Source organism: Perna viridis, chromosome 1 (assembly GCF_037379345.1).
Source record: "Perna viridis isolate PV_CMFRI_1.1 ecotype Kerala chromosome 1, ASM3737934v1, whole genome shotgun sequence".
NCBI classification, from domain to species: domain Eukaryota; kingdom Metazoa; phylum Mollusca; class Bivalvia; order Mytilida; family Mytilidae; genus Perna; species Perna viridis.
In genome coordinates, this window is record NC_142445.1 from 8,282,556 (window position 1) to 8,294,084 (window position 11,529).

General features: G+C 34.8%; 1 protein-coding gene across 1 annotated transcript; it reads left to right on the top strand.

The window, feature by feature from the left end:
- Positions 1-4,121: 4,121 nt before the first annotated feature.
- Positions 4,122-6,601, top strand: LOC148627096 (uncharacterized). Its single transcript, XM_088567280.1, has 2 exons — positions 4,122-4,281; positions 4,713-6,601. Exons 1-2 carry the CDS (start codon positions 4,213-4,215, stop codon positions 6,480-6,482), a joined length of 1,839 nt encoding a protein of 612 aa, XP_088423406.1. The 5' UTR covers positions 4,122-4,212; the 3' UTR covers positions 6,483-6,601.
- Positions 6,602-11,529: the final 4,928 nt, after the last annotated feature.

Consider the following 11,529-nt stretch of genomic DNA (forward strand, 5'->3'; position numbering starts at 1 on the left):
ATCTCTGCGAAATGGTGTCACAAGGTGCCCTATTACAAAAGGATGGCTGGGGCAGATTTAAGGCGTTGTGACAGGTATCAGTCCACATTTATTTTGGTCAAATTCTAAACCTGTGTCAAAAATGTAATTGCAACACAATTCAGAGCTGCATCAAGCTTGAATGGGGTGCTCACATTCAGTGTTCGACCTCTGTGGTCGTATGAAGCTGCACTCTGCAAAGGATTTTATTTTCATCAAGTCAGAACGACAGTTAAAAGAGCATTGTAGTAACTACAGTAAATACAATAATTTTTTTTACAAAATGACAATATAGATGGTTTTCAGTTGTGTTCTAGTTTTCTCAGTGCTTGCATGTATGTTTTTGTGTTTATTGTTGCAATCTCTATTTTCTACAATTTTGTTTGTCCTATGACTTGTAGATTTACAATTATTTATTTCCTTGAAATTCTTGAAAAAACTTTCGAAACGTAAGATTCAATAGGCTTTTTGTGCAGTATTGTTCATACTAACCATGGGTAGGAGCGGGGGTATCTTAACTTCAATCGGTAGGTGCAGAGGTGCGGCCCATGTCGATCTAGTTTTTATGATTAGTGATATATGAAAAGGGCAGATATTTTAGTTGCAGTACATGTATATGTGATTGGGGTTAACATTTACAAATAGGCTGTATATTTACAGATGGTTATTGATTTGACATCTTAAAAATTATCGAAGTAAATAAAGATTAACACTTGACTAATAAACAGGAGGGGATCCAATTAGCTCTGACATGATAATGATGATGTTTTAGATACAATGTCATATGTTCTGATTAGCATCCTGCTGTGATATGTAGATACTGATAAATGCCGTGCATATAAATGAAGGCGTTACATAAATGCATTACATATATATGAATGTGTGTCAGGTTTTCATTGTCAGAATATATGAATGGGGTGAGTAAAAATTTTTTGGGGCGCACATAAGAACTCTTTTACACGTGATACTAACATTGACCATCAAGACAATCATCCAGTGCACTGATCCGTACAGTTGTTCGCTAACTGAATTTGTTTCAGAAGTGTTCACAATATAAAACTCATTTAGTAATGAAATTTATTGACTAACGTTCAAATATTGGCCTAAATATGATAAAAACTGATAATACAATACAAAATGCAAAAGTGCGCCAATACGGGATATAGCTGTCCAATACGGGATTTAGACGTCCAATGTGGCTTTTACCCGTCCAATACGTCGTGATGTTGGACTAGTTAAAATCCATATTGGCATAGCGTATTAGACTAGTTAGTCAATAAAGATATAATTGTGCAAGGTTTTCCATATTGGCTTAGTTATTGGACCTTGGCTTGAAATATTGGACTTGGGCTACGCCTCAGTCCAACATGGCTAGCCTGGGACCAATAACTAAGCCAATATGGAAAACCTTACGCAACAATACTACATAACAGTCCTTACTCTCAGTTTTAGATAGTTTATTTTACATTTAAGGCGAAACCCACAGATAATATTTATTTTGACAAAAAGACAAAAAACAACATACACATGCGCACGCACATGTGGAAACCAAATAGTAGAATATATGAACAACCACGACCCACAAATGTAATAACTGAAATACAGTTATCGGTGTACTGGAACACATTTTGAGAAATTACGAATGTATAAATGCGGACTTCAGCTGAAAAGTAATACTATGGTTTCATTTCCCGGCTTGCTAATTCGGACAGAAACCAACTGATATCATTGCAGTAATTCTAAAAAAAGGAAATAAATGGTTTCAAGAACAATTGTGGGCTCGTTTGGTCCATTATAAAAAATATATTTTACAATAACACTATAAAGGTACGATTTATGAATTATTTGAAAAAAGTGGTAGTACCGTTTGTATTGAAACCTTCATAATGTCGATTGTTAATTATATAACAAGTCTCTTTACAAGGCTAGAAACCACTAATTCCACTTCCCATAGGCTTCTATGCTAATTTCACAATATTCAATGGCTTCTCTGGACTTTACCTTAACTTTAACCTGCAGAAGACTATATATCAGCATGATTCTACATATGTCAGCTCACAATCCCCAGAATGGCATGTGGGGTTAGCAGACTTGCAGTGCAGTACTGGTCACCGGAAATGAAGTGTCTATAAATAGCATGGGAAATCCCAGCGTTTTCACAAGATAGGGGTATATTTAGAAATCATTATGGAGATTAGGCTTCACATCACAAGAAGCAAAATGCACCTATAAAATGTACAGAAATGTTTTTCCTTTCAGAAACTGTTTAAACTTTTTAATGAGATGAACTTTTTTCACAGCACTATGAGGAACAGGGGTAATTTCTGCGTAGGACTATTTTTGCGTACGTTCCAAATGCTCATTGGTTGAATTGGTGGTCTGTAACCTACAAGATAAATTTAACAATCGATAACAGGAAGTATCTACATCATTCACATCTGCATTCATTAAAAAGAATTGTTGAGTTTTCTAAAACTTCTAACTGGATGTGTGGATATATACCGGGACGATAAAAATGTGCACGAAACAACCACATAATTATAGAGGAACAAAGCGTTTAAGACACATATCGATTGTTTTGCATGTAAAACCTCTCAAAACATTTTTTTTCAAAATAACACAAAATTCAGATGATGTTTTCTTCGGTTTTTTAGTCCAAAACTGTCATTTTTTAATGTTTCTAATGTCGGTCCTAAACACAAGAAAAACGTATTTCTCAGAAGACATATATTATAAAATTAGGGCAAGTTGTTTTCATATTTGTTCGTTATTTTTAAAAGATATCACATATGATACATCAATTATTTAAGATATCTTAATTAACATGTGTGATATCCCAATATACTGTACCGGTATAAAAAAAAATCATATATATGATATATTATACAGTATGTAATATATAATAAATGATACATTTATAATATAGTAAATATAGGTGAATTAACATAAGATATCTTACAAAATATATGACATATCCGATTTATTATTCGATATATCTAAAATGTAGAGGACGCTTACCCTACCGGTGCACCTGGTCCATGCTCTCAGTTTTTAGTGGAGTCCGAGTTGCTCATTTGCTTTCGTTACTTTGTATGTATGATTTTAGTTACTGTACGTTCTTTGTTGTGTATGTCTGTTCTCCATGTCGGGTCTTTGTCCCTGGATTACATTCTTTTGATTACCGCTATAACCTTGGTTCCCTTGATTACTCTTATCAAACCTATTCAAAAGTTGGAAATACCGTGCAAAACCAACACAAAAAATTGTACTTAAAATCAACAAGACTGGTTAAATGGTTTTATATGTAGCTAAATACCCTCAGCACATGTGTATAACAACTCATACGTTATGCTAGAGCTTGTCGTAACTTTGCAGACTTTGCTCCGCGCTAGACTTCTTACAAAAGTGTTTTATTGCTACAAGAATTGAAGTCATAACTACAAAAGTTTTATGGTCGTCATCATGAACTCGTGAGTCGTTACGATGTATTTATCTGCACCATGAGAACCGATTTATTCAACGTGTCATAGTTCTCATTTCTTCTTTCGTCTACCCGGACTTAGCGGGTGTTTCTAGAAAAGCAGAGGACGCTTACCCTACCGGTGCACTTGGTCCATGCTCCCAGTTTTTAGTGGTGTCCGAGTTGCTCATTTACTTTAGTTGCTTTGTACGTATTATTTTGATTGTTTTATGGTCTTTGTTGTGTATATATGTGTGTTTCACTGTCTGGTCCTTGTCCCTGGATTACATTCTTTTGATTTCTGCGAGAATCTTGGTTCCCTTCATTACTCTTTTTATGGGTGACTTCACAAATGTAAAAATGATCTGTTAAAAAACGCGGACACAAATTAAAATGAAATGAATGATTGATGATGAATTATTGGTTGTTTGTAAGTGAAAAGGTTTATTTACATAAATGCAGATAATTAACTTTTAAAAGATGTAACAAAATGATTATAAAAAAGAAAATTATGATGCGAAAATATTTTTTGCGTAGTACTGAAGCGGATTTATTAGATCATATATAATCATTTTAGGTTTTCAGTAAATCGAATACACGCACCTAAGCACCACCAAGTACGCTAAATACATCACAAGGACAGAAGTGTTTATTTCCTGAAAGAGAACATCCCTTTCCATAAGGAAACGATTTAAATTCCGGCCAATGTTTTATGTTGTTTTAATTGTCACTAAATGCCTGTTTCATCTTTGTTTCCTTATCATCATCAGTTGCAGGTGCAATCGAACGACCTAGGAGTTGAGGTGAGTCCACTTTAAAATCGCCTTGTTGCACGAACGTCCTAAAAAAATCAACTTTCTGCCACTTTTTTTTTGACATCCAATAACATGTACACAAAAATCGATCCACTGTTTGTTGCCTAAAACATAAACTAAAACTGTCTTTTTTTACAATACTTTCATATCATTTTACAATCAAATTACCTTAATTGGTTATCTATATTAAAATCACAAGTTTTGTCACGAGGAAAAAAAACATGTAATATATGCCCAGAATATATGCAGCATTCATAAATATCACTACCATCTTTAACCAAATTTAACACATCATTTCAATATTTTATATTCCCTTTTAGGACAAAATCCTTTATCATCCATGGATTATATATACATTACATACATTACATATATTTCTATCGTTTAAAAAAATAAAATAAACATTTTTTGATCTTCAGCTTTTCTCACTTGTTATGGCCAATACCCAATTCCTTTTCTGCGGACCTTGTGAATCAAAGAAGAGCCACCTACAAGCATCTTCGTGGTGTGCAGTGTGTCAAGAAGGGCTATGTAAAGAATGTGAAGTTATACACAAAGGGTCAAAACTATCCAAAGACCATGTGACTTTTGACGAGGATCTTTATCCTTTGTTGAGACCATTTCTCAGAGGTTTAACTGTGGAATGCAGTAATCACAAACGCAAGTTTGATTTCTTTTGTCAGACTCATTCGAGCCTTTGTTGTGTTAGCTGTGTAACCGACGATCACCGACAATGTACCGTTACACCTATTGACGACGACACTCATAGCTCTCGGGGAACCAGTGCCTTCAACAATGTGGAACACGATATGATAAACACGTTAGAAAAGATAGAGAGTGTTAAAAACAGCCAGACAAACACAATCAAGTCGTTAAACCAGCAAAAAATATCCATAGAGACCGAAGTAAAGTTCATCAGAAAATCTATAAATGATCATCTTGACCACATAGAAAAGGATCTTTTAGACGAGGTATCAACCACTGAACAGGGTCATAGCATCGAAATAGCTCAACTGTTGTTCGATATTGATACGAAGAAACAAATAATTGTCGATCTTCAAACCATTGCAGATTGTATCAAGAAACTTCCAGCAGGAGTTCAGACTTTCCTTGCAACGGAGAAAATGACAGAAATATTTGATGCAGAGAAGCGTGCTCTTGATTCAGTTATGACCAGATGTACAGAAAACGAACGTCTTACCATTCGTTTTCGCCTAAACGAGAAGTTGGTAACATTTGTCTCCGACTTGAAAAATTTTGGCGAGTTAGAAATACCCTACTATCGAACGTCTGGATCTTCGTACCAATCTTTAACACCAGAGGTTGAAAAAAAGAAACCAACGTTACCCCTTCGCAAGATTGAGTCATCTGACCCGAATAGAGTTTCTGTGAAACCAATAAGAAGAATCAAATGTATTAAAAGAAAAACAAAAATCCCAGTCGATCTGCGAGGCTGTGTAATACTTTCGGATGACAGAATGCTGTTCGCTGATTGGAGTGAAAATAAAAAGCTAATGTTATTCAACACTGACGGAACGCATGTTAAGGACATTGGTGTCACGGGAAAGCCGTATGACATCACTCGTCTGGACGCTGAGAGGATTGCTGTCAGTTTTCCAGAGGACAATGTAATTCAAATATTTGACGATGTTGGAGCCAATGACTATCCAATATACCAAAATATTAAAATGTTAGACCAATGCTGGGGCATCTTTTACTGCTGTAGCAAGCTCATTGTCGGATGTAATGATCACAAAATTCAGATCATGAATCTCAGTGGAAACGTCGAAAAGACTGTTCCTGCCAGGGTAAACACTGTTTATTGCATAAACGCAGACAGTGACTATGTTTACTATTTAGACGAAATCAATAATTCTGTCTACTGCTGTGACTTCAATGGCAATGAAATCTGGAAATTCCGCGATCCATCTCTGAAATACCCTTGTTCTGTTATATACAATCGTGATGGCTTTGTTTTTGTCGTTGGAAACATTTCCCAAAACCTCCTAGTTCTGTCGGCAGATGGACAACAGAGCAAAACGCTGCTAGGGAAGCTGGATGCACTTGATGGCCCTGCGAACATTTTCTTTGAAAGCAAGTCTAGTCGATTACTTGTAGTTCTTGCAAGTTTTAAAGGAATTGTTGCTTTGTACGATGTGACAATTAAGCCGAGATCACTCAACCTTTAAATACATAAGCTACCGATTGTTTTTTAGGCAAAACACGATTTGGTTATAAAAGGAAAAATAGAGACAGTAGAAAGTAATCCTGTTTCTCATAAATAAATCAGCTAAGATATTACAATTTATATTATATATTCAATTTATTATTATTTTTTTATTTTCCATAATTCGCTAAAAAAGTTGGGTTCAAGCGGGATCATTATTACTTATCTAAAGGGATTCTTGCAATTATCCTTAATGTCAGTGAAGAGTAATCAAGGGAACCAAGATTCTAGCGGAAATCAAAAGAATGTAATCCAGGGACAAAGACCAGACATCAAAAACAGACAAACACAACAAAGAACATAAAGAAACATAAAAAAGTAACAAATGTAAATGATCTACTCGGACTCCACTATAAACTGGGAGCATGCACCAGGTGCACCGGTAGGGTAAGCGTCCTCTGCTTTTCTAGGATCTAGAGACACCCACCGAGTTGCTCATAAAAGTCAATTCCGGGGTATACGAAAGAGGAAAGGAAAGCTACGACACGTTGAACAAATCAGTTTTCATGGTGCAGATGGATACACCGTAACGACCCACAAGTTCATGATGACGACCATAAAACTTCTGCAGTGATTACTTCAATCTTGTAGCAGCATAACCCTGTTCCAGATGTCTAATTGGAAGAAGTATAGCGCGATACAAAAAGTCTGCGGAGTTACGGCAAACTCTGGCAACGTATGAGTTGTGATATGAAAACTCCATACACAGGTGCTGAAGGGATGTTGCTATAGATGAAAAGTCATCACGTTTGTCGTAAAATTTGGTCAATAGTTTTTCCTTTACCATCGATTTATAAGTGTTGGTCAACATACGAGGCTGACTTCACACTCTCTGTAGTATCCTTTATCTCAAGCCCATTGGGTAGATGCGACGTATCAAATCCCCGAAACTAGGCTTATTTAAAGATAATACGTTATCTATATAGCGAAAACTGAGATTAAAGGATCTAGCTAAACGATGTCCTTTCTTTCGGATCAGATCAGCTATAAAGTCAGCCTCACAAGAGTAAAGGAATAGGTCAGCAAGTGTAGAAGGACAATTTGTTCCAATTGTAATGTCGATCGTTTATTGAAAAACGCATCCACCACACGGGACAAATATGTTGTCAATAAAAAATTCCAGCATTTTGAAAACACCTTCTTTTGTATATTTGGAATTGCTTAAATACTTATTTTAATTAAAAAAAAAGAAATAAATGAATGGAGTACATATATACGCCCTTATTTTATTTTACAATTTTATAACTAGGCCTTACCACATTAAGTTTAGAAGGAAGTTAACTTGTAAGTCAATAAAATGCAATTTCATAACAAAGCTTAAACTACGTGTAATATGTTCTCTTTTCTTGATCTGAAAAACTATTGATTTAAGGTACTATTTATATCAGGCAATCCGGTATCCTTTCAGATATGGCACTAAACGCGGATGAGAAAAAAAACAGCAAAATAAATATCATGCATAAAGACACGTTTGTTATGGTTTTATTTGTCATGATTCCAGTTCCGGTTCAACACAATATATATAACTAAAACATTATTTCTTACTGACAAAGAGTTAAACGTAACAGCGTATACAAATAAATGAAACTCAATATATCTATAACTCAACTTCTCAATATGAGAAGGAAAGACTGATCAAAATAGAAGAAAAGGTCATAATATAACAAAGCACTATATAGCACCCTTCTATAATCCCTGAGTTCAAGTACCACAATAAAATAAAATACTAATTATGAAGATATAAATTCAACACTTTCTTTTTCCTTAATTGTTGTTTATTTACGATAAAAAGATGGTTGGTTGTTGGGGTTTAACGTCCGAGCAGCAATATTTCAGCTATATTCAGACAATGAACATGAAACGGATGATAAAATGAACATGAAATGAAAAAAAGAAAGGATGGGTCACAAGGATAATAGGGTCGACAAATTTTGATTGCCACTGGAAAAAGGGGGGATGGGTAAGGTCGGGCAATTTAGCCTCCTGTGGCGGAGCGCAAAGGTTCCTACTCCTATCGAATACCACAGCTGGGTTCTTTAACGTGCGAGGAACGTGGCATCTTTCCCAACACGGTGCACCACTATGGTTTGCGGTCAGGTTTTCCGTCTTATAGCCTGACAACCCCAGCATGTAACACGCCAGGGGTACCCCCATTCCACCACCTGGAGCACACATCCCAGTTGCTCTGTGGGCAGAGCGCCTAGCCCCCGGCTAGGTTTCTGAGCACTATTTAGTCGATAAGCTTAGCGCTGCTGCAGGCCTATTCTTTTAACACCCGGACCTGCACGGGGCACGATAAAAAGATGATGGTTATATATATGTGTATAAAAATATTTTCATGATTTTTTTCTTGATCATAAAAAATATTAATGCAGAAATCGCTGTCGATGGAAAACATACCTTTTTGTACATAAATTTTATCTGAATTTGTACTCAAAACTCAAAAATTCTCCACCTAAGACCCCAAGGACGACAAATCCGGAAATTCTTTACAAAAGACACGTTATTGTTTTAGTATTTTTGTAAAGATATTGTTTCAAATCTGGATATAAAATGGTAGAGAAGATAAATAAACGAAAGATATTTTATACTTATGGTACTTTCGATAGATTTTTTTTCTGAAATGAATTAATAACTGAAGTATCAAGCTTTCTGATCGGATAAAAAAAATGTCCATAACTCATAGATCAAATTTTGTAATTTGGCAGTGACGAGGATATACAAACAATTATATTATATGGAATGGCTGTTACACATTTTGTATTTGTTTTTTTATATAACCTCACATGCACTTTAAAATAACCTGCAGTTTATTTAGTGTGCACTGCATGATTGAGGTTATTTCTTCATAGACTGAAAAAAAAATATTACAGTTTTAGAATTATAACTTTTTTTAAATGACGCAACATTATTGTAAAATTTAGTCGTTCGGGGTTTGTTTGAAAATTCATTACATAAAAATAGCTAATAATGTACATTCACGAAATTTTAAGCCTTTACTTTGGGGAAAAATGTCGTATGCAAGTTACATATTATACAGTATGTGCGAAGCTGAAGTTGTACCAGACATGCTTTTCTTTTTTTTAACACTATACAATGTAACTTGAACAATTAAATATACTTCACTATAAAATACATATAAACATTTTTACATAAATATTCCTGTATACATGAGCAATAATTAATAACAAATTAAATTCTTTTACTTGCATTTAAAATGTCAAGTTTAATGATAAAAAACTGAAAATACAGAATAAGTGTCTTTCTGCTGTGCTCTGATCAATTACCAGTTCAAGTCTACAATATCTAGTTTGCGTTTTAAACAATTCAGATACAACAAAGAAAAAAAAGAATGTTTCTGTAGTGTTTATTAGTGAATGAACAGGCATCATGTGTACTTTATTGATAGGTCTGAGCACGAAAAACAGGTTTAGTTGTATAACTCATTGACAATACATGGTATCATATCGCTGACCTATCGGTTCTAAAACCGGAAGTGCACGTATAAATTGTCCATTGCAAAAATCAACTTGACACCAGTAACATTCAATATTATAACCAACACGGCCAACCATTTCGTCGAATTCCCGATATTGCTTGTAATAGTGTCTTTCTGAGTGTATTTCAACATCTGTATAAATATCAGGGGCTTCTACTGTTTGTGCAATACAGTGTATCATCGTGTCTTCTGAACAGAACCTGGGCTGTGGGCCCATATAAGAATATATAGTGTCATCAGATTCATAGAAATACCGGTCGCAATTTCTCCATAGTCCATTTTGTAACTTGCACCTAAATTCCTCAAGAGGAACTTCAAAAACTGTTGGATACAGCGAATAAAATTCCCTTAAACAATTAAATGCGTGATATTTAACTGCATGAAAACATCTTTCATAAGCAGTTCGAGGTACATCACTCATACCTGAAGATCTACCATTATAGTCATTTGGATGCTCATAGTAGCTTGATTTAAAACATCTATTGTTCCTGAAGTCACTATACTCCGTTTCAAAATTCTTTACACGTTGATATCCTGTGTTATCGTTAACAAAATGATGTCTTTGCGGTTCAGACTTAGTTTGATCATCCTTTCCATCATTAATTTTATCTTCTCGTTTTCGTTTGCCATACTTTGGTTTTATATCTGCTCTAATCTTCTTTTTGTTCGTGCTTCTTTTTTCGTCATCGTTTTCATTCGTAAGATCGATGACTTCTTCATCTGCTTTACATGTTTTGGAATCAAGACGGAATTTTCCTTTATTCGTCGTCTTTGACTTGCTTTTAAATTCCGTCGACTTGCTACTTTCATCTTTCTTACATTTGTCAATACGTTCCATAGAAATATCAACCACTTTACTCTTAACTGTGCAATTGTAGGTCTGTTTCTCTCTGCTGTCGGAATGCTTATTTTTAATACTTGTATAATTATAGTGTCCTTCTCTTTCTTCGGCTTTCGAGACCACAGAAGAAGGCTGCTTACCTATAAACGAGTTTGGCCTTGTCGTGCCTTCTATCTCATTTTTGTTTCTTTCTATATATTTCTGTTCACTTATATTCGACAATGTCTCTTTCCCTTCTTGTCTCAGACACTTAGATGTTTTGGTTATCGTACAAGTTTCATCCATTAATTCTACCTTTCTTTTCTTAGTAAAACTAATGATTTTGATCTTTTTTTCATCATTCACAACCGTTTCGTTCTTCGTGTTTGACTCGATTATTACAGTACTTGTATCTATGTGGTCTACCTTGATGCCGACTTCATAATTTTTTCTAAAACTCTGACTAGTCTTCGAATTTACTTGTTTGTTATCTTTGTGTTTCCATTCACTTATACTAGTTTCTTTCCCATACATTGTTGAATCAAATGTTGATTTTACTTCAACATATGCATCATTTTTCGGCTCTGTTTGTTTTGTATGTTCAAACGTTTTTTGTTCATCTTTTGTCAATGGTGAAATACTCTCTATACTTCTTGTACTATGAAGAAGTAAATCCGAGGAATCTATATT

Bases quoted from the DNA above. Each gene is read 5' to 3' on its own strand.
- LOC148627096 (XM_088567280.1), top strand. From the start codon at position 4,213: ATGCCTGTTTCATCTTTGTTTCCTTATCATCATCAGTTGCAGGTGCAA. The intron at 4,282-4,712 runs GTGAGTCCACTT...TTTGATCTTCAG, and splicing joins CGAACGACCTAGGAGTTGAG to CTTTTCTCACTTGTTATGGC.